The sequence below is a fragment of the Larimichthys crocea genome, chromosome I, assembly GCF_000972845.2.
Source record: "Larimichthys crocea isolate SSNF chromosome I, L_crocea_2.0, whole genome shotgun sequence".
Taxonomy (NCBI): domain Eukaryota; kingdom Metazoa; phylum Chordata; class Actinopteri; family Sciaenidae; genus Larimichthys; species Larimichthys crocea.
The window spans coordinates 28,291,967-28,314,294 of NC_040011.1; the positions used below are offsets into that span (position 1 = coordinate 28,291,967).

Here is a 22,328-nt window from a genome sequence, read left to right on the forward strand (position 1 = left end):
CATATCCAGGCACATTGCACCTTGTTTACCTGCTGCTGAGAGATCCCGCATGTCATCATCGTTGTCCTGTACATCTCTCCCTCTGCAAACCCAACATAACCCACCATACACACCATCTTCACCCCCTTCTGTAAGCTGACAATATATATATATATATATATATATATAGATATATTACTATATTATATATAGAGATATATATAATATATATATATTGAACCCTTTAACCTTGAGTGTGTAGAGTACTGCTAATTTCTTGTTTTGTTTTAAATGCACAGCTAAATGATATTGTCAGAATAACTTTTAATAGTGAAACGGTCAAAGAGCAAGCCAAAATGTATTACATTATGTCATTAAGCATGTTCAACAGCTGTTCTTTGAAGCTATACAGTGTGCTATGTACATGAATATATTCTCCTCTGCATGTTTTTTGCATCATTTTATACACATTTCCACCACATTCACCCAGTTGGTATCTCTGGAAAATCTGGGATTTCCACTATAATTTAATATTTAAGTGTGTATAAAGTGTGGGATATAATATGTTTTGACCTGCAGATACACAAACCCAAAATATATCTTTAAAAAAGAAAAGGTGTTGGTGAGAAAGAATCAGGAGGTAAAGAGTCTTTGGGTCCTTTATGAATGATAGAAAAAAGGAATTAGAAAATAAAGTCTTTTAAACCTGTCTTTGTAACAAAACAACATCTCCACTGTTACTGTATTTAGACAGTGACAGAATATTTCTATGGATTTTAGCTGAATTATTTGAATTCCCTCGCTCTCTTCAGCCTGTGTAGTCAAATTCCCTAAAACAAACCCTCCTCTGTCTCTTCAAGTTAATGAAGGCAACAGTTCAAAGTGTAACAGCAGCCCTTTTGTCCACCTGATCCTGAATTTCAGTGCTGTTTATGAGGCGTCTCAACCACAACCCTCAGTGTATTTAACACTCGTTTCCTCTCCACAGCTGTCCTCTTGCTGCCAGGAGGCCACATTGATAGCCTGGCTCAGAGAAGTGATGAGGGAGGTCAGACCGATGAGGTAGCCATCCTCTCTGCTCCCCTCAGCCCACGGGATATTGTGTAGGAGCTTGCTCGTGTTGGGGACGGGGGTTGTCTTCCCAAAGTCTATCATCCACACATTGGCCTTGCTGCTGTGGTCATGCACAAAGAGAAGCGAGCTGCCAATCACCTGATCAGGACAAAAATAAAAAATAATAGATTTATTATAAGAAGCAAGGATGAAGTGAATGTAAAGTGAAGCAGCAAGAAAACCTTAGATTACTCTCTGCGTGTAAACAAACCTCATGGGTCCCGAAAAATTGTGAATTCTTGAGTGCATCGTTCAGGGCGAGGAGTCTAGTGTGGTACGCTTTCTGAGAACACAGACGGGTAGAGTTAGAGTTCAACAAATAGTGCACACATCACAGAGAAAAAGATGAATGAATGTTATGAACCAAGGAGAGAGCACAACGGATGAAGAAATGACAGGTAATCTGTTTACGGCCCCACAGTCTCATGCTGGAGGGTTTTTATTTAATCCTCATTTAAATGTTTTTAAAGACTGCATGGAGGGTTGGTAGCTTTGTGTACACATGGATAACTGTCTTTAGATATGCACAGCAGGCATCAGTGCATTGATCATGTATAACTATGGCCTGATCATTTCTTCACTTCACCAACAGAGTTGCAACTTAAGACAGACTAAAACTGAACAAATCACATTTTTATTTAAGTTTATTTGAGTCTGTTTTCATACAGTTTAGTCATTCTTGTATTGCAAATCAAAATAATAATAATGATAATAAAAAAATCAAAATATGATGGAGGACATGTTTTCTAAAGAAAGGCTGGTGTAATGTAACTAACATTGAACTGACCAGGATGTCCCGCTGACTCCTGGTGAAGTAAAGCAACGCCTCTGTGACCTGAGCTGAAGTTCGAATTTTCCCGAAGTCCCGCTGGATGCTGCCGTCTTCCATCTGACTCACAGAGAAAAGAAAGACGACAGTGTCGGTGTGGCACATTTGAAAACTTGTAGAAAACAATTTAGATATTTTTGGGGTAAACATGACTTATGCAGTGTATTTACTGGCCTTTACCCTTACCATAATGCCCTCTATCCTGAAGCCCAGTGTGGATGTAGAACTGGTTGTATCCCTCCACTGAAGGTATCGCCATTTGGTCACCGCTTTTTGTGCATGTTCTTCTGCTGATGGAGCAGACGGGTCTATTTTCACCATCTTCTGGTACATGTCACTCCGCAGGACTTCTTTGACCCGGGCTTTGGTCAGTTCCTCCTCCTGGTATGTCCTGAGGAGGAAACTCTTATGTTATTATTGTTTGTGTCACTTAGTCAGGGGTCATCCGTTTAAAAGTCGTCTCTTAAGGAAAAAGGTTGGGAAACACTGAGCTTCTGGGGAATTTATTGAAATGAAAGTCCTCTGTGAATTACATCCCCAATATAGCATCATGACTGAACCTCAAGACCAGATGAAATCCATGCCATGCAGCAACATTTATATTTTACAGTCATAGAGTGAGTTATTAAAGAGCTGTGATGGATGTATAGATAAATGTCAAATAATTCTTACCTTTCACACCTTTTTACTGCTGCACTTACACAAGTTTTCAGCTCTCTATTACCATATAGCACAACTGCAGTCCATCACCTAATTATATGTACACCAACCTAACTCCCATCTTGCAGTCCATGATGACTGGTTTCCTCAGACCACTCAGCAAGTCCTCCAGGCGGATGTAGCGGTCCTCCCCCCTGGTGACCAGGCCATGGTACTGCGGGACAAAGGGTTTCAACTGGTCTCTCATAAGGGAGTCCAGGCACTTCGCCTCCACTTCACTGTATAGTTTCAACACCTCCCCTCCGTCACTCAGCTGGAAGTTTCCTGGTGACATCAAAGACAGCAAGGACATCTTCTGATTGTTTCTGAACAAACTCAAACTGTGCAGTGGTCTAACACAGCAGCAATGATATTATGTGAACATGTGAGTGGTTAGTTTAATTCATAGACTTTCATCACAGCAGTGTGTGGATGAACTGGAACACACATACCTTGATGTCCAGCCAGCTGGATCCAGGAGCTCTGCCGCCGCAGAGACCAGTGCATCATGGTCAGGTAAGTTTTCCAGGAGCGGCACTGAGGCACAAGAGAAAAGCAGCCTAAATGTTGCTATCTTCATGCAAGGCAAACATGTATGCTTGTGCGTCAGTGTGTGTAAAACATACAGACAAAGACATTCACCTGCAGGCTAGTCAGAAATTCCAGTTCACTTAAACCTGAATGTCTGCATGCATGTGGAAAAGCCCAAGCTATTACTTTGTTACTGCGAGGCAACAGCCACTCTGCTGACCTAATATTGACAGCACCACCTCCTCATGTGGGCTCAGAAGTACACTGGGATCTCACATTTAGAGAGTCTTGTGTGATTGTTAGCGTCTGCTAAACCCATTTTCCAGTCCTTCTACAGTCTGCAGGCCTTTTTTCACAGCAGATGAAAGCAGAAGTTGTCAGAGTAGGAGAAGCACAGATGATCAGTTCAGCCATCATTAGTTTTATTATTTACACTGGTGCTGTTCTTTCTCTGAGATGTCTGCTGTGGAAAAGGTCTGTGGATGGCATTTGTTTGGATTAAATATAATGTGTGATGTGATAAACTATATCATTAAAGCCCATCAGCCTCTGACAATATATAGCAGATTGAGAGACATAAGTTGGCAAATTATACAGTAGAAACAACTCTCATTTCAAAACCTGTAATGGGAGTATGCTCATGTGACAACAATGATCTGTTTTGTATAGACATAAAACAGCTGGCACCAAACACAGGCATGGCCGCTGAAAAAAACAAACAGTGAGCCCGAGCATGCTCACTTTAGACGCTGTTTGTTTGTTTTTGAAAATAGACATTTTGTCTATGATAATTGCTTCCTAAATATGACTTTTTTTGGTCACATATATGGTCTGTTTCTCTGATTTTCTAATTCTGTAGAACTCTTTTATTCAGACTTCTTGCAGTTCCTGACAGTGTAAAATGCTGACTACATTAAAAAAATCTACTCCCCAGCCCTCCTCCCACTGTGTGCTCCCCTGTGCTCTCATATCTGTTGCAGCAGCAGCAGCAGCATGCAAACGGCATTCAAATCTGACCTTGTCAAAGTCCTCTTTCAAGCCTATGCAAATCACCAGGACTACAGGTGCAAAGAACAGTTAAGAAACATAGTTTTAAGCCTCTTCCGTGGAAAACCAGATCAACCACATGCATATGTGTCATGTAAGCATACACAGGGATAGCAAACACCAAGAGGAGGTGGTGGCAGAGGAGAAAATTTATGTTTTAAACTGTATCCATTCATTATGCGTTTATTTTTGTCATTCTCACCTTCCTGAATGTCCTCCTCTTTGAGCCAGCATCCTCTCCTTCGCTGAAGACCTCATCACTCTCTGCTGAGGAGAGGTTTATGGAGGAGCAGGAGGAGGTGGAGGATGAGGAGTACAAAAGTTTGGAGAGGATTGGATGTGGGATCTCTCTTATTCCCGGCAGCTCCTCAGCCTCTTCATCCCTTGGGGTCTTCCGTCTCCCTTTGTTCTCTCCCTCCGCTGCTGAATTTGGAGATCTCTTCAACTCCTCATCCTTCACTTCTTCCTTTCTCTCTATCTCCAAACTCAAGTTTCTACCTTTGCAGTGTTTCCGCTCCCCGTTTGTGCCCCCTTCCCTTTGCTTGTCATCATGCTTCCTCTCTCTTTCAGTCTCTTCGACCCTTCTTTTCCCGCTCCACCTTGCGCTCTCCCATCCGTCCGGATCAACTTTGTAGCCATCTCCTAACCTCTCCCTCCTCCTCATCCTCCATTTTGCCTTCATGTCATTCCTTGTACATCTTGCATTCATCTCAAAGTCTTCTTTTCTTTCTGTGCCATGAACCACCTCATTCCCATCATCCCTCATCATATCGTTATTTATGAGAGAGGGATCTTGAGTGGTGCTGAACTCTGAATTGAGCACATTGTCCTGCTCTTCGTCCCCTCCGAGTCCACCTATGCACTGACTGTAAGGGGGGAAACTTTTGGTTGACTGAAGTGTAGGTCTGGATCTCACTCTGACCTTCCTGCAGCTGCTGAAAGGCCTTTCACTGATTGTCAGCTGTTTGTGTGTCTCGTCGTATAGTCCAGCAGAAAAGTCATTATCCACAGTTTGATTGGTCTCTATCTCCATCTTCATTTCGTCCATGTGGTTTTCGTCTGTTATGTCCATCTTTGTTTCCAGAGTGGAGCGCAGGTGGTTTAACTGCTCCATGGGTCCACCATGTGCTTTCACAAAACAAGGAAATGTTTACAAGAGATGTACAGTTTTGAATATGTTTGAGGAAGTGCATTTACATGTCTAAAAGTCACTGCAACATGGCCTCAGTATTTCTAAGCTTTCTTAAAATCTCACAAACAGACATAAAACTGCAAATGATCACATGTCTAACTTACCTTACCTTACCTGTGTCTTCCAGCTGTCTGTTATAGAAAGCCCTGTGCCTTTCACCGAGCTACATCCCTCTGTTGATCTCCCTGCTGGTACTTATTTTGCATGCAGTGACGTTATTCAGTTTCCAAAGCTTCATCTAGCCAACAAGAGCGACAAGCCAAGAGGAGATCCAGGAATGACAGATGTGGCTGTGTCAGATAGCAGGGTGGAAATAGAGTAAGGTGTCCTCCCTCCAAATATGAGTGTGTACATTGTGGGTTAACTGTTTTAGGGCGGTGTTTTCTGACTACACAGATGATTAAACGAATAGTCTGATGAACAATTTTTAACAGGTTTTATTGCAACGATTAAACAGAATGTGCTTTTGAATCGCTTTGCAGCCAAATAATTACATTCTCCACACAGTCAGCCAATTTAAGATGTTTTTGCATAGTTAAGAAATATGTGCAAGTAATTTAACGTTTTTATGTTAAACAGCGCCACAATTTCACATTTAGCTGGAACAGGAAAACAGCAAGTGCGATCAGTTAGTGTTTAACATTTTGCAATATTTTTGTGCATGTACTTTCCATTTTTATTTCACAATAACAATTTTATGTATTTCATAACAGCACTTTTCATCACAAATCAAGACAAACACAAAGACAGATTGGCTGTGCACTCACACAATCAGCACTGCCCTGTTTATGTTGACTGACAGACAAAAACAAAAACATAATTTGGGTTTTGAAAAAAATAAAGAGAATAAAACTGTAAAAACCTGCAAAAAAAAAAACAGGGTATTGTGAAAAAAGCAGGGCGAGTTTTAAAAATATATATCGGATAATTTGATGGTGACGTTACATATTTTGTCTCTATTTATTCATATGCCTGTCATAATGTCTGATATATTTAAGTAATAATAAGGCAATGAAAAGGAGAAACGAAGTAATGAAGTTTCAGATATGTAAACCTATAAATCATAGAGTCCTAACATTAAAGCTGAAACAACAGTATGAGACAGTTCCACATCCTCCATAACTCAGCATATTTGTGCTTTGGTGTATGAGGGCTTTCCGAGTCATTTTCAACCACATATATCTCTTAAATATTCATCCTTACATCTTACTATCAACATCAATCTTTACTCTCTCTCTCTCTCTCTCTCTCTCTCTCTCTCTCTGTCTCTCTCTCTCTCTCTCTCCTTTATTATTGGCCTGGGGATGCCTCTGATTCACTTAATTCACTCCGTGTCTGTCTGTTATGCACTTGCAAACGGGGCTTCTGCTGGCTCAGATTTGTGGGGGTTATCTGGAGGGGCCCCAGACGTTCTGCAGCATCTGTCAAAGAATTTATTCTTGTAGTCAGTACAAAGTGACTGATGCAAATAACTTGTATAATGTTGAATTTCTCTGTGCCTGTGTTTGTACCTCCAGCAGCATTTTTTCCATCCTCTTGCTGGTTGTTTTTCACGTTCTCGTCCCTATCTGACAGCAGTCCATCTGCTCTGTGCTGTAAACAACAAGGAAAACAATCACACAGAGCTTGCTGAGTTATAACACCTGAGAGGACTCTGGTAATAATTCACACTCACTCAAACACAAACTCATGAAGTGTGCAGCTAAAGATGAGTTCAGTATGACTCTCCTCTCACCTGCTCTGGACCCCATTCCACCTTCAACAGCAGCCGCATGTAGCTGAGGACGAAGAGGAAACTGAGAAAGATGAAGTTGCTGGAGATGCCCACCAGGGCTGATAGGAGAGGGAAGTTGAAGATCAAGTATCTGAAAGAGGGTAAAAATGTTAATATAGCTTCACAGTAATTATGATGTGATCGGGTTAGAAAAGGCTGATATGTCATCCCACTTTCTTTCAGTTTGCCGTCGATACCAGCAGGTTATTGTTAATCATTTTTTTCAGTAACCCACAGAGAAAACATCTCAATGTGTTATATTAACTCCACTGTGGACTGTAAGTGTAGGTGGAGATGTAATAGAGTAAGTGAAAAAAAGGCAAACTAAACTTGTGTACTCTATGTGGTCACATCAGTGGTGGAAGAAGTTTCACTGCCACACTCCATTACTAATGAAAGTCCTGCCTATTTTATTATTATTACGTATTAATACGTATGTGGCATTTCACTGCTGTAGATGTTTAAAGTAGCCTATGTTAACTATAACATATACTGTTGGGGAGTTTAATCTATAGCAATACATCATATTTTATAAGATCATCATATGTTATCATATGTTGTAGTATCACTGTTCTGTGAATGTTGCCCTGGTTTCAGCTTTGTGACGAGACTTTTCTTTCTAGTCCAAGAGGGTTTTAAAGAGTTTATTTAGCTTAAGAAGTTACAAATTTGAGGATACATGGTTTTCAATGGAGTGAAATGGTATATGTAAAGTACATATCTTGAGTTTGTAGCTGTAAATGTACTTATTTTCTTTCCAACACTGAGTTAAAGTCATTGAAATCTGATCTAATGAGACTACTGTTGGTGGAGAAATGTACGTGTCAGTGTTCAATTGTTTGTGTCTGTGTTAACCTAATGAAGCCTGGAGGACTGTCATCAAAATTTGGTGTTTAATGAGACATGACTTACACACTGTCTTGACAGTAGCTGGCACTCAAATCTAAAATGTAACTACTGCTGTCTCACTTTGTGCTTTAGGCATAAAAAATGTGTTTCATCATCAGATGTACTGTGTGTTACTGTCAGATCTATTACAACATGACTTACACATCCGAATTATGTTGCACACCATGCGGGTGTGTCTCTTACCTTAAACCAGAGAAATGAGCATGAATGTAGAGATGTGATGAGTAGATCTGCACCTTGTTGGACAGGATCTCAATGACGGCAGTGACTGAGGGGCTATACTGTGTATGAACAAAAAAAACTTTTAGGTAGATGTAATCAAGCACATTGACAAGAGGATCACAAAGCAATGCAGGACTCACAGGGTCATCTGTATAGTCTGAGAAAAGCTCCACCTCCAGCATTTGTTTCTGCTCAGTGGCTCCACTCAGAAAGGCCGGGAGGAACAGCAGCGTTTCCAGATACTTTAGCAGGTCTGAGCGATATCGCAGCATGCTCTGATCACAGCAGGACAACACAGTCACCCTGACATACACACCATGGGCAACAACACAATACACAGTCTCCTAAGGATGAAGAAATCTGCTCTTTTCTTACAAATGGAAGATGCAGTCAGTGATGAATATTTAGGAGAGGATGCTTGATGTTGTCATGGATGCAAAAATGTAACCTTACTCAATGATTGGCTTGTGTGCTCAGTTTAGTGAACATAACAAACAGCTAACAAAAGCTGATCTCAGTGGGCTGCAGTGACCAAAGCTGCAAAGTTCAGTTTTTGTTTAAATTTATGTACTAACATTTTGAAGCTGTGCCCTGTGGCAGTGGATTTGACTAAATGGTCACTGTTTTGTGAGGCTGCGTAACATCAACAGCAGTCCAAAACAAAAACATCACACCCTGAAAAGGTATCATATCAACACCTCTAATATTGGGCCAGGCTGGAAAATAAGTATTTAATACAGGATTGTTCCATATGTTTGCATTACAGTGTATTTTTTCTGTTCACTCAGTGTTTGATAAAGTAATTGAAGTCAATGATAACATCAATGTTTACATGAGTAATTACTTCACATGTGCGTCCTGTCATCACCCGAGCACTGAGATCACCTTCTGTTGCAGTGGAGCTCGACAGCAAAGCATAAGCAGCCCTAATCTGTCTCTGACCAGGCTGTGTGATTAAAAGGTTATCGTGCGTCAGAGCTGTACTCACAAAGCGAGAGCTGGAGGCGGGCAGCAGTTGACTTGCCTGAGAAACGCAACAGTGAATCAGTGGAGTTTTGCAGGAACAATAAGCCTTATTTGATTATATGTACACATCTGGCCACACAGAAGCCAAACAAATCTCAACAACTGTGCAACTCACAGAACGAGCAGAGGAGGTGACTTGGCTTCCATCCCGAGAGAAACAGGATGTCTTGATCATGAACATACCCAGCTCCTGATTGGCCGGACAATCAGGCATCTCCAGGTGGAGAGAGATCCGATAGACTTGACCAAATGTGAGCACCTGAATGTGCATTTTAAAAAAGATTGCAAAATACTTCTACGAATAGATGAATGTTTATTACACAGACAGAGATAGATACACACACACACACACACACACACACACACACACACACACATACATACATGTTTCCTGTTCCTCATCAGTGAGATGTTGGCCACTGGATAAGAGCACAGAAAAGAGGAAGGAGATTCACAGTTTGTCCTGCAGACAAAAATGTGAATGAATGAGAGGGAAAGTAAGACAGAGGGACAGTACAGTGTGTGTTTCAGGATGCAGCCGGATGAGTCTTCACATACACACCTGTAGTAATAGTGCACAGGTGTGGAAAAAGCCGCCTTGGGCATGTAGGAGTAGTAGAAGCTCCCATATAAAAAGGATGAGATCCAGAGTAGCAGTAAGACAAAAAAGAAAACGACAAAGCTCTGTACAACTCTCTGACGGACATGTGACATCGCCATGGCAACACCATCCTGGAGCCTCAGCAGTGCCTGACCAATGAGGGCTTCTCCATCATCTCCTGAATCCATAATACCAAGAAGAGCTGCAAAACCACAGATTAAAACTCGGAAAGGTAAATGCAACAAGATGACAAACACGTTTTTAAAAGGTAAAGACAATTTAGACTCACTCAGTTAGACTGAGGCCCACAGTCTTTGTTAGTGAAATGTCTTGAATGTCATCTAAAAAGTTATATGGTTCTTGTAAAAAAAAAAGAAGAAGAAGAAATAGATCAAGCATTGTCTGTTTAAACAGAAAACAGTGTGGCTGATGATATTATGATCTCATGAAGTCGAAGACACAAACACTACTTTGGAAGTACTGAGACCCTTGAAACCACCGAGTCCAATCTGAGTCACAAGCAAGAGGCTGACTCCAACATCAGATGACTCCAACTGTGTTATATGTAACCAGAAGCACAGAAGCCACTAAGACATGAGTATCAGTTTGTTTTGACACAATATGTATTGTGAAATATTGTTGGTGGATTAATGGTATTTGTTATATTCTTCAGTGGACATCAGTTTTCTAAAATTATTTTCCCATGACATGTACTTTCAGTATTAAGAAGAAGAAGAAGAAGAAGAAGATATACTTTATTTATCCCTCAATGGGGAAATTCTTTTTTTCACTCTATTTTATTTTTTTGACATGCATTTTAACCCAGACACACACATGCAGTACAAGGTACAAGGGCTCATAGACATGCAAACGTGGAGAGAGATGGTGGAGTGATGGGCAGCCGGCTGGACCAGCGCCCAGTGAGCGGTTGTGGGGGATCGGTGCCTTGCTCAAGGGCACCTCGGCAGTGCCCAGGAGGTGAACTGGCACCTCTCCAGCTACCAGTCCACCTTCCATATTTCCATATTTTTGGTCCATGTGGGACTTGAACCGGCCACCCTCCGGTTCCCAAGCCAAGTCCCTATGGACTGAGCTACTGCCGCCCTAATGATAATGATATTTAATGATATTTTAATGATATTTTAAAAGAGGAAGGGAGTTGCGACTTGTTCAACACATGAATAAATACTCGCTTTAGATTTCAGATCAAGAATGTATCGTGGGGATACTAAAGCTTTTTTGACTCCACATTTAAATCCAAACTACAAGAAAACAGTCAAATAAAAATGTCCATGTGGTGTCTAACAGTAGCATGCCTGCAACAGTACTCTGTCTTGCTATAAATAAATAAAAAAAACTCACCTCTGGCCAACTGTTAGGAAATCACTTCTCCTTTCCCTGAAGTCTCTTGGCCCAGTGTCTTGGTGAAATGTTGTGAACAGAAAGCTCCCCAATAACTCGTCCTTAGTTCCTAAAAGCTGTCATTGGACAGCGTTAGCCCATCCCATATGAAGAAAGATGGTGTTGAACATGACACTGACAGCAGAGCACAGGCTTTATTTTGTTTGGTTAAAAATGGATTGATAGATTGTCTTCTGTGACAATATTAGAGAACAATTTGACCACAAGGGCAGCCTATATTTTGAGTTTATTCATTTATTATCTCTTTGCACATCTTATAGCCTAATTCATACTGAATATTTAGACGCATCGTTGCATGCTTTTGATTGCTGAATTGTTTGTTTTGTTGCTTTTGTGTCTGTTCCACTTCTCCAATGCAGCTAACTGTGCTGCATAACTGGAATTTCCTCATATATCACTCCTGATGTTGTCATACTGTCCAATAGCGCCCTCAAATGCCAAACATGTTAATGTGTTTGTGCAAAGGTACCTCAAGTGAGAACTGACCTGGCCTGGACCTGGACTTAAGTCTTGGCCTTGCAATGTTTTTCTTAAATGGGCTATTTCAAGAGGTACAGTAGTATCATTAACATCTGGAACATTACACTTAGTCATGATCCTGCATTGCGTTTAGAGAGTCCTCATGCTAAATTGGCAAGTTACAACGTCCCTTAAAGGTCCAGTGTGTAAAATTGAGTGACATCTAGTGGTGAAATTGCAGAAAAAGACAAAGAGAAAGATCAGATTAAGTAATCATAATAATTAATAATGTTGAGTTAGATTTTTATGCTGATTAAAACTAAAATTGGCATGCTGATTCCAAAATCCCAGTCAGTTTTTTTCTAGCATGTCAAGTTTTTTCTCCACAGTTTACCCTCCAGATAAGCAAAAACCCACTAATTAGCTGTAGTAAGACTTGCCAGCTGATCACGATTGGATTCATCTACAGCTACGTGGCAACTTGTTTGTGCAGTCACAATTGAGACAGTGCGCTGAGAGGTGTGTGCAGCTCCCAATGGATCAGTACTATCAATATCTGCAAACAGAAAGTTGGCATAGTAGGAATGAAAAGGATTTGTGCTGGATTTTCTCTTAACCTTGTAACCATGGCCACAAGTTTTATTTCGTTTTATGCTTTTTTTTTTGTAGTTTCTTAAAACTTGTAACTATTCCATCTTAGTGTTTTATTTACATAGGTATATATATTTCCTTTGTTCCAGATCATGTCTGCTCCTGCTACCTCACGTCGTAAATGCCTAAACAACCCTGACTCCTTTTGCCATATTTGTGTTTCACCATTCCAAGTCAGAGGAAAGCAAACATCAGTGCATTTGTCAAACAAGCATATTTTGCATATTTCAAAGTAAAACCCTGTGATCAAGACAAACCATGGGCCCCTCACAATTAGTTAAAAACAGCTGTCAGACCTAACTCAATAAAAATTGTGTTCCCAGTGTAATAAGAAGCTTTCCCTGTCTCACCAGGAGGGGGAACTACTTTCTGGTTGGACAAAAAAAACCCCGCCAAAATATTTTTCAGCGTAGTAGAAGACGCTCTCGTCCAATCACACGCAGCGACCGGCGCAAACCGGAAGAGCTTTAGACGTTTTTACATTACACACGGTGTTTGGGAAACTACAGAGAGGTAACTTTAACTTTAACGCTGCAGTCATGTTTGTCTGATACATGTTTAGAGTTTAGCTTGGTCAGAAAAACAACGTCAAAGATGAACTGAGAAAACACGCGAATATGACAGAGACAGAGACACGATGCGTGTTTTAGAGGCTAGTGGTTGTCTATGGTCAGAGCTCACAAACTTCGGCATGACGAGCAGTTTTCAAACAAGTGAGAGCTTTAGACGCTATTTATCGAAAACATACATGTATATATTATCAAAGGCCGGTGTTGAGTTTGTTTTTATTCACGATACAATGTCAAAGAAAACCACCTGACCCGTCTGCAGGTTTCAACGGCTGTCGTAACCACGACAACCACAGACGTATTCAACTGTAGGTCACCAGTTAACACGGTCGCTCGTTGAACCGAAACACCAGCAGTTAATAATAATAATAATAATAATAATACATTTTATTTCATAGGTGCCTTTCTGTCACCCAAGGACACCTTACAATAAATGCGAGTAGACAGAAATAACAGAAACAAACAAAAAGAGACCATAAAAGTATCAAATTACAAGAATACAACATTAAAAACAGGTTAAAATAGGACAATGCAATTGAATCAGTCAGATGGAAAAGGCTATTTTAAACAGGTGGGTTTTAAGTGCAGACTTGAATTGTGAGAGTGAGTCGATGTTCCTTATGACGGGGGGTAAAGAGGTGCAGAGCTGGGGTGGTGATGGTGGTGAGACGGGCGGAGTGGACAGTCAGGTGAATGGAGGAGGAAAGTGGACAGTCAGGTGAATGGAGGAGGAAGATCTGAGGGAGCGAGGGGAATGCAGCAACATGGAGAAGATCCAAGAGACATGGTGGTGCGAGGTTATGAATGGCTTTGAATGTGAGCAGAAGGATTTTGTAGTTTATGCAGGATTTGACCGGGAGCCAGTGGAGCTGTTGCAGGACAGGAGTGATGTGGTGGATGAAAGAGAGCTCTGGTGATGATGCGGGCAGCTGAATTCTGGACCAGTTGGAGCTTATGGAGAGATTTGTGGGTGAGGCCAACGAGGAGGGAGTTGCTGTAGTCCAGGTGGGAGGTGATGAGGCTATGAACCAGGATGGCAGTGGTATGAGGTGTAAGGGAGGGACGGAGGCGGTTGATGTTGCATAGGTGGAAATAGGTGGACCGGGTCATGTTGTTGATGTGAGACTGGGAAGAGAGTGTGCTGTGGAGGATTACACCCAGACTCTTAACCTGTGGGGAAGGGGAAATGGAGCAATTGTCGATGTCAATAGAGAAACTGCTGGTTTTGGATAATGTTGGTTTGGTGGTTTTAATACTGTTGGAGCCAACTGATACTCCAGAAACAGCTGTTATATAATACATGTATGAAATGACAGCTAAGGTTTCTGAGGCTGCTTGTTAAGAGACATCATAGGTCTAAATGAACATAATAATAGTGTTGTTATTCATGTTTCGTCCTCCTCTGTCTTCTGCTTGCAGAATGTCCTGTAACACAAGCGTTACTCGTGTTCAAATGTCCTCTGTGGGTCAGGCACAGCGAGTCCCAGTCCACCTGATGCCCTGTGAGATTGAAAACGACGGGCCGGCCCAGGTCTCACAATACTTCACTGCTACCACAAAAGACTGCAAACAAGGTACACACTGGATACCTGTGATGTCAGGTCTAAAGTCTTTCCTACAGCTGCCACTGAACTCGTTTCATTTCACACATTACCAAAATGTAGTGTTTGTCTTTATTCTAACAAGATTCATCTTTCAGCTGGTGACAGTGTTATCCAAGGTAAATAGGGATTGATATCAAGACTTTATTGTCATCCATTTGTGTACAGCACAGTACATAAGAGAAGGACATTGTGCTTCTCCTGGTTCCCAGTGCAAAACAAATAGATCGAATGGTTTATGAATGAATGAATGACATTCAGTGGGAGTGAAGCAAACAGTCAGGCTACACATAGGCTGTAAAAACAACTTTACAAGAAAAATAAATAATTAGTAGTGTACCTGTTTTTTAGTTTAGAAAGATTCCAGGTCAGAATGGGTGTTTATTACACAATGGATGAGTTATTATTTTTTAACAAAAACAACGTTATCATGCCCAATGTATCGTCTACAGCTTGATGAATTATTCTTTAAAGACTTCAAATAGTCACATCAAATGGATTTTTAAAAAGTGTACCTGACATCTGCCTCACAGTCATTTCCTTAGTTTATCTCTCTCATTATAGAGAAGACAGTGTCATTCAGAGGACGTGGGTTGAAGGGGCAAGAGATCAGCTGTCCACAGGGCTACACTGGCTTGGTGCTGAAAGAGATCAACAAGCCCGGCTCTGACCAAGAGGTAAACGTTACTGAAGTCACGTCAGATATACTACATCAATCAAACATAAGGAAAAGCAGTGATTGGTTGGGGCATAAAATCTATACTATATCTACATGATGCTAAATAATGTGTGTTTGTGTGTGTCCAGGACAGGACAGTGAGGTTATCCTCCGTGTTTGATAAGCTGACATACTGGAACCTGGAGACACATCCAAACTCTGACGATACAATTGTGATGGCAATGGATTGGCCAGAGATGGCTGAGGCGGTGAGTCTTTTTTTGTTGCAGTTGACTTGAAGTTTAATCAAGGGGAAGACTTACCAGTATCACTGACAAAGTTTTCAGTTTGATAAATCGTGATTTGATGATGAATTATTTAAATGTATGTATGTATTTAAAGTAGTCCCATCAAATGCAGTTAAAAATGTGTATCTCACTACTTACATTAGTGATAATATGTGTACTTCTTTTTATTGCCAGGCCAACCATTATCACAGAGCCTAAAAATTAAGATGTAAAAGATCAAGAGAAATCTTTTAGCATTACATAGACTGTGGTTTAAGATTTATTTGTTTATTAAGCTTATTACTTTTTAATCATAAGCATGTCTCAAGAGTTTTGTTGTCTATTACAGCAGACTGATTTACTAACAATAATTTTAATTAAAATGTCACATAAGTGCTGCTAAAATCAATTCTGCAATCAATTCAATTAAACATTTGATTTCTGGGTTGAAAATTTGCTGTAGTAACAGCAGTCAGTTGTGGCAGTCCTTTTTATTGTTTCTCGTCATCACTTTAACAAATTCTGTCAGCCTCGACAAAAACAGCTGCATAGTCTACAATGACAGTTATATTTCACAGAGGCAGATAGATTTGTATATCAGCACTAATATTTTGCCTCTTCACAGATTCACGGACCAGTGGAAGACTGAAGGGGGAGATAAAACTACCTGCGTCACCTCAGATGGTCAAAATGAAATGTACAGTTTACTTGTTACAGTCAGTGAAAAGCCTTCAATGCTATGTTGCTTCAAGCTTATTTTGTTATATGCTTTGTTTTGTAGTAAAATCAAGAAAAATAAAATGTGCATTCTGTGATCCACTGAAACATTAACACAATATTTACACATTGTTTCTACTGAACAGTGTTTATTCACAAGGTGACATTTAGATTTTGCACACTGACTACCATAAAACCCTCTAAGTCAGGGCTTTTCAAAGTCTGAGACTAAAACTTGGAAAAAAGGGTGCCTTCTCATAACCCCACCCCCAGTTTACTTTCTTAGTTTTGCTCAATTTACTTGCTGTCTATGGGATAAGGACTGTTATTTGATCCCATGGACACTTAATTAAGTTAAGATGTCCTGATATTGCCGTTTGACATAGCGTCAGACCAAATACATCCTGTCAAAAATCCAGATTAAAAATGGAAAGAAATAAAAAATCCAACAAAAAAATACAAATATAGGCTATTCGGTGTGATCTCCTTTTGATAACTAATGTAATACCTTTTCACTTCCATCCACTGAAACTGTTTATGGCCCACCTCCCACTTTGAAAACCTGTGCTCTAAACAATCACTGAACTGTCTCTCATGAGTATCCAGTGTAATACTCTTGGGTTTATGTGGGCATTTCAATACTAGTGATGTCTCTTACAAAACACGGTGCAGGAAAGTTTCAGTCATTCAGGTACATTTAAAGTTTCACTTTAAACATTTAAAGAGAAGGCAGAGTTACTGCATGTGTCATGGTCTGCTCATACTGTATACCGTGTCAAACTACAGGAGAAACACTAGAGAAGGAAAGGTCACCTGTAATGAGCAAAGCCAACACGTTAAGGGTGGATCCCTAAATGTATTAACTCCTCATTGCCTCATGACCCCTGCTGTCCTACCAGGAAACATAAGTTGGAAGTTGAACAATTACACCTGTTGTTCATTGCTAAAAACTTTTAATTGGACCTAATGGAGAATGCTAAAATGCCAAAGTTTGAAATATCACAAGTTAGGACAAGACAGCCACAGTGCAAAGAAAATCCGACTGAATTTACAGCTGCAACAGAAAATTGTGGGGGGCGGTTATTTTTCTAAAAGACAGGAGAAAATAAGAGACGTTTCATACTGTATCATTTCAGTTTGTATAGCTGCCGCTGATATTTAATCCTAATAAAAAAAAAAAGGAGATGAAGAAACAAGGCAAAGTAAAGGCGAGTTGGCACAAACTACTTCAGATATACTGTATACATCTGCTACTGATGAAATGGCTTTATCAAAAGTGATGCAAGGAGAGACTTGTAATAGAAAATGTTAAAGGTGTGCAGGTCTGATGGTTTTATCCTGTAAATAAAACACTTGACAGTACAATGCTACTACAGTTACAGTCAAACTTTGCTGGTACAGAGTAAAATAAAAAAGACATTTCCCTCATTTGTGTTTTGAAATATTAAAGCAAACACCAGCTGCAGGATGTCACGGGTCTTTGAGACATTGTGCCTCCTGAATCTTCTTACAACAATAAAGTCGGAGATTATTTTTATACCCATACAAACGTATGAATAGTGATATAGATATTAAAAAATACAAACCTAAACTGTAAAATGCCTCTTAAATTTTACAAAGAGTAGCACAATAGTATAATCAGTTGTAATTAAAACTTTGATTAAATGAATCAGTCTTAGGGAGACAATGGTGATACAGGATACATGAGAATGTCAGTTTGATGAATGAGGGCTGATATGTCTGCTCCTGTGTTTGTGTACTTATTGATATCAAATGTCCTCAGTAGAACAGAAAACCAGGATGTACCAGGGTGTTTCCAAATATACAAATATTAAGACAATATCTGGACAAACGGAGCACTGAGACTGGGCTGTGAAACACTGTGTGACAATGGTGTCACTTTCTTTTTAAACAAAGGAAGCCACCTGTTGAGACAACTTTACATATCATACTTTTGGTCATCTTTACTTGTTTGCTTGATTATTTTTTTTAAATCTAGTAAGGATTAAAATTAACAAATAAAATCAGATAGAATGTCTCAATGTGCCAGAATATGAAAGATGAATTTCAGAAATTTTAAGACTTGAAATGGTGCATCTGTCAAAAAGGGGGCCACATGAAGCCTGAGCTACATTCTTGGACTATTGTCCCTTGATGGTGGGGAGACACAATACATAGACACCTTGGACATAATGTCCAAACTGTTATTTCTTTACATCCTGCTGATCATTTTAGTTATTTCATGAATGTCTGAAACCTAAATTCTTACATATTGCACCTTTAAAGACCTGCAGATACCTTGGGAATTTTTCAAAGATAGGACACTTATTGCCTTAGTGAACTATATATTTTTTTGACTTTTCAACTGCCGATCAGAGAAAACAAGACATCTGAAGGTGTCACCTCTGACTTTGGGACATTTCGTAGACCAAGAAATTGATCAATTAATCCAGTTTAAAAGGTTGATTTAAGTTAGGATATGAAATGCGTTTAGATATTTCTACAGTACAGAAATACAATAGTGTCTGTTTGTCTGTTAGCTAAGTGGTGGAGGAGGTGGAGGCGGTGGTGGTGGCGGCGGTGGTGGCTGTGATGCCAGGGAGGCCTCCACATCTGCTTTGCTGCGTTTGGCCGGCAGTGTGTGATCGTGAGCTTTGCGAATGTGTCGGTACAGGTCGCCTGATTGCGTGTAGCTCCGGTAGCAGTAACGACACTCATAAGGACGTTCACGCGTGTGCACGATAGCGTGACGCCTCAGTGTGTATGTACATGAAAAGGTCTTTCCACAGACTCCACACGTGGGAACATCCTCCACAAAGTTCCCCATAGAGTCCTGGAAGTCCTGAAAGTAGGCAGGAGGGTCTGAATGATGCTGAACTGCGTTCGGAGGAATGAGGGAGGCGGTGAAGGAGGAAGTATCCTGGGAAGAAGGCGCAGCACCGGAGGAAGAAGAGGAGGGGGAGAGAGGGAAGGAGTAGTCATTTGAATGGGAGGTCATTTGTAAGAGGCCCTGTTGATGGGAGGAAAGAAACTGAGGGCTGTTCAGCTCCTCTTCTTGGATGTCATCTTCAAAATCATCATCTACTTCCATGACTGGTCCTCTCTCCCTGCCTTCCTCCTTCTCCTCCTCTAGCTCTTCATCAGATATAACAATAGCCTCCTCCTTGACTTTTACAGGCTCTCCATCACTGTTGTCTGTCCTTACTCTGCCCATAGGAGGCTGATCTCTTGCATTTCTATTGGTGTGTGAAGCTCCTGTGTCCCCTTCAGTCTGAGCAGAGTGTAAGGCCAGGCTTTGGTGTTGTAGTGACACAGCACTCTGGATTCGAATCTGGGGAAGTGCGCTCTGTGGGGCAGAGTGTGTTGGGTGTGAGGTTAGTGCTGAGGCTTGGATTAACATGACCATCTGTTGTCCTCCACCTGATGTACCTCTCTGGTCAGTCTCTGAGGGTTTCTGGGGTCCGTCCTGATGGGGGCTAACAGAGAGGCTGGCTTCTGATTGGGAAAAAGCAACCAGTGACCGAACACTAGCCTGGCTCACTGGAACCAGGGAGGAAGACGACGAGGACGGCTGCTGGTTACTGCTGTAGCTGGCAAACGACAGAATGAAACAGAGATACAAACAACTTATTAGTAACAGCATTTAACATGTAAGAACAACCTAGTATGTTTAGAGCAGACTGCACTTAAAATGACTACATTGTTAAGACACCAATCTGCGACCCTTCTGACTATATTATTTTGTCTTGTGAATTTAGGTGACAAACTTGTATACCTTGAGTAATAATAACAAGTTATCTTAGTGATCGTTTCTATATTTTCTTACTTCTTTTCACACATCCACAACAAATTCTTTGAGCACATGTACATGCTGAATTTCTGATGTCCTTTCACTTCTATTCTGCTCAAAGAAAGCTACCTAATATTTGTTGTCTGTTTTTGGAGTCTTCCTATTGTTATTTTTTTTTACAATTCATAACATACCTGTATGTCTCAGTGGTGCTGCAAGGGCTGCAGAGTGCTGAGCCCTCTGTCTGACCTCCAGTCCTCAGCCTTGTGTAACCTCCCGAGTTAGAGGCAGATGGGCCCACAATGAGGCCCTGCCCCATCTCTCCAACTGGGGGCAGAGGAGCGGCGTCCATGCCTGGCTGCGTGGTATCAGCAAGGTCAGGACTCAGAGGAGTCTGAACTCGTGTCTCCAATGACCCCCCACCTGTCCTCCGCTCAGACTTCACAGATTCCACCTGACTCCTCTCTGCTGTTACGGATACTGATGAGAGTGGTACTGCCATGGCGACAGGATTCAAATGATCTCCTGCCATCGCCACCACAGGCTCAGCTCCACCGTCACCCCCAGCCTCCCTCCCTGTCTGTACTGCCTTCCTTGCACCAGCGCTCTCTTCAGAGCGAGTGCTGTCTGCCTCAGCCAGAGGCCCTCGTCGCTGCAGTCGTCTCTTGCATACTCTCACCACCTCATTCATGTGCAGAAAGCTTGCAGCTGCCAAAATGTCTTCCACTGGTGGAGACTCGTCCAGCTGCAGCACGCCTTCGTAGACAAAGTCCAGGAGCAAGCCAAATGCAGCAGCCGTGACGATGTCGCTGTCGAGTGTGACAGAGCTGCTGGGGCCATTTCCACCGTTAACCCCTGGAGAGTCTGAGTAGAACATGTGGAAGAAAGGCGAGCAGGAGGCCAAAACAGCCCTGTGAGCCAGGAAACGAGATGAGCCCACCAGGACGGTGCAGTCACAGAGGAAACCCCGCTGGCGCTGGGAGCGCAGAGCTGACAGCAGCTGCTGGGAATGCTGGGGGAACTCCATCACCTGAGCAACAGATAAAGATGAGAGAAAGCAGGGACATAAAGCTGCCGTCACTGAAATGAAACAGCTCTATAGTCAGCTTAGCTAATGACTTCTTTGGAAAATAATGGCTGCACAAATTCAACATTTAGTCATCTCTCTTGAGGAAATGGAAAAACGTGAATCAGCCCCTCCAAATGACAAAAATGCTGATTTTTCCCCATTCACAACTAAAAGCATTAAACGGTTTTTAAATAGTTTTTGATCTTAGAACACACAATCCCACTAAAAACCATGTAAATGAAGCATATTTAAGAGCATATTAGGCTATCACGGGCGTCCTACATTAGTAAAATACCAACATCCATCCATTATCTGTAACCGCTCATCCTCATCAGGGTCACGGCTGGAGCCTATCCCAGCTGACAGGGCGTAGAGACGGGGTACACCCTGGACAAGTCGCCCGCTCATCACAGGGCACATAGAGACAAACAAATTATCAACATGTAACAACTTAAAGAAATATTTTAGGACAGAAGTTGTAAAATAAAACATTTAACGGCGACAAATTGTCATTTAAAAGCGTGACTCACGATTATTTCTCTCTTTAAAACACGGTTTACTGACAGACGAGCGCCAGCCGTTAACGTCCCTAACGCTACGTTACCATGGTGACATACCCAAATTCTTCAGTCCCCTGGCAGCTCCGTCCGGGAGTTTAATCTTAATATTTACCGCTATGCACTAAAAAAACACGGCTAAGCACGCAGGTGAGAAATAAACAGGGCAAAAACAACATGGCGAGTATTATCTGAGACCCCAACTGGGACAAAATGACGATAAAGAAAATAAAGAAGAGAGAAAGAAAAGCAGGCAGCCCCAGCTAAAGTATGCTAACATTATTAGCCAAGTTAGCTGGACCTGTGTGTAGGATCTAAGCTCCGGTGACCGCGGTGTTTTTGTTCGGACACTCGGCATTAGTTTTAAATTAGCGTGAAATAGTCAGCACCAATTCCGAGTTAGGATAGCTCATATTTTTCGTGGATATCATAAACATATTTTACCTGCAGCTGCTGTCCCTCTCGATGTTTTCTTCCAGGACAAAAATCCAGCTTGTTCCTCGGTGGTGCCGGGGTCCCGCAGCACGGCCCGCCGCCACAGCGCCACCCACAAGCGGATAACGAGAACACACAGGAAGAGGACACCTGTGCGTTTGTTGACAGTGTGTTGACCACGAGTGTGCGTG

At 41.4% G+C, this 22,328-nt stretch overlaps 4 protein-coding genes across 14 annotated transcripts; 1 reads left to right on the plus strand and 3 right to left on the minus strand.

Moving 5' to 3' along the window:
* Positions 1 to 304: 304 nt before the first annotated feature.
* On the minus strand, positions 305 to 5,680 carry LOC104925534 (inositol-trisphosphate 3-kinase B-like). The gene is made up of 7 exons (XM_010739179.3): positions 4,401 to 5,680; positions 3,073 to 3,157; positions 2,692 to 2,905; positions 2,108 to 2,312; positions 1,880 to 1,981; positions 1,304 to 1,375; positions 305 to 1,191 (listed from the first exon to the last, which is right to left on the minus strand). The coding sequence occupies exons 1-7, from the start codon at positions 5,310 to 5,312 to the stop codon at positions 922 to 924; spliced, it is 1,860 nt and encodes a 619-aa protein (XP_010737481.3). The 5' UTR covers positions 5,313 to 5,680; the 3' UTR covers positions 305 to 921.
* A 607-nt stretch (positions 5,681 to 6,287) lies between these two features.
* Positions 6,288 to 11,416, minus strand: LOC104925533 (seipin). Of its 4 annotated transcripts, XM_019253505.2 has the most exons (11): positions 11,285 to 11,377; positions 10,212 to 10,281; positions 9,884 to 10,124; positions 9,706 to 9,784; positions 9,437 to 9,580; positions 9,284 to 9,319; positions 8,436 to 8,570; positions 8,257 to 8,354; positions 7,126 to 7,255; positions 6,902 to 6,983; positions 6,288 to 6,811 (listed from the first exon to the last, which is right to left on the minus strand). In XM_019253505.2, exons 3-11 carry the CDS (start codon positions 10,108 to 10,110, stop codon positions 6,681 to 6,683), a joined length of 1,062 nt encoding a protein of 353 aa, XP_019109050.1. In that variant the 5' UTR covers positions 10,111 to 10,124; positions 10,212 to 10,281; positions 11,285 to 11,377; the 3' UTR covers positions 6,288 to 6,680. The 4 variants fall into 4 exon arrangements, with proteins under 4 accessions (XP_019109050.1, XP_019109051.1, XP_027136702.1 ...); XM_019253506.2 differs by lacking the exon at positions 10,212 to 10,281 and having other exon boundaries at positions 11,285 to 11,416; XM_019253507.2 differs by lacking the exon at positions 9,284 to 9,319 and having other exon boundaries at positions 6,289 to 6,811.
* Positions 11,417 to 12,856: 1,440 nt separating this feature from the next.
* Positions 12,857 to 17,466, plus strand: rnaseh2c (ribonuclease H2, subunit C). 4 transcript variants are annotated; one of them, XM_027277780.1, is made up of 6 exons: positions 12,857 to 12,967; positions 13,861 to 13,989; positions 14,443 to 14,597; positions 15,189 to 15,301; positions 15,432 to 15,551; positions 16,195 to 17,466. In XM_027277780.1, the coding sequence occupies exons 2-6, from the start codon at positions 13,940 to 13,942 to the stop codon at positions 16,216 to 16,218; spliced, it is 462 nt and encodes a 153-aa protein (XP_027133581.1). In that variant the 5' UTR covers positions 12,857 to 12,967; positions 13,861 to 13,939; the 3' UTR covers positions 16,219 to 17,466. The 4 variants fall into 4 exon arrangements, with proteins under 4 accessions (XP_027133581.1, XP_010737479.2, XP_027133582.1 ...); XM_010739177.3 differs by lacking the exon at positions 13,861 to 13,989 and having other exon boundaries at positions 12,860 to 12,967; XM_027277781.1 differs by lacking the exons at positions 12,857 to 12,967; positions 13,861 to 13,989 and adding an exon at positions 13,106 to 13,167.
* zbtb3 (zinc finger and BTB domain containing 3) lies at positions 16,419 to 22,247 on the minus strand. Of its 5 annotated transcripts, none has more exons than XM_019253503.2 (3): positions 22,147 to 22,247; positions 20,271 to 21,106; positions 16,419 to 19,876 (listed from the first exon to the last, which is right to left on the minus strand). In XM_019253503.2, exons 2-3 carry the CDS (start codon positions 21,101 to 21,103, stop codon positions 18,823 to 18,825), a joined length of 1,887 nt encoding a protein of 628 aa, XP_019109048.2. In that variant the 5' UTR covers positions 21,104 to 21,106; positions 22,147 to 22,247; the 3' UTR covers positions 16,419 to 18,822. The 5 variants fall into 5 exon arrangements, with proteins under 5 accessions (XP_019109048.2, XP_027133576.1, XP_019109047.2 ...); XM_027277775.1 differs by lacking the exon at positions 22,147 to 22,247 and adding an exon at positions 21,676 to 21,733; XM_019253502.2 differs by lacking the exon at positions 22,147 to 22,247 and adding an exon at positions 21,445 to 21,494.
* Positions 22,248 to 22,328: the final 81 nt, after the last annotated feature.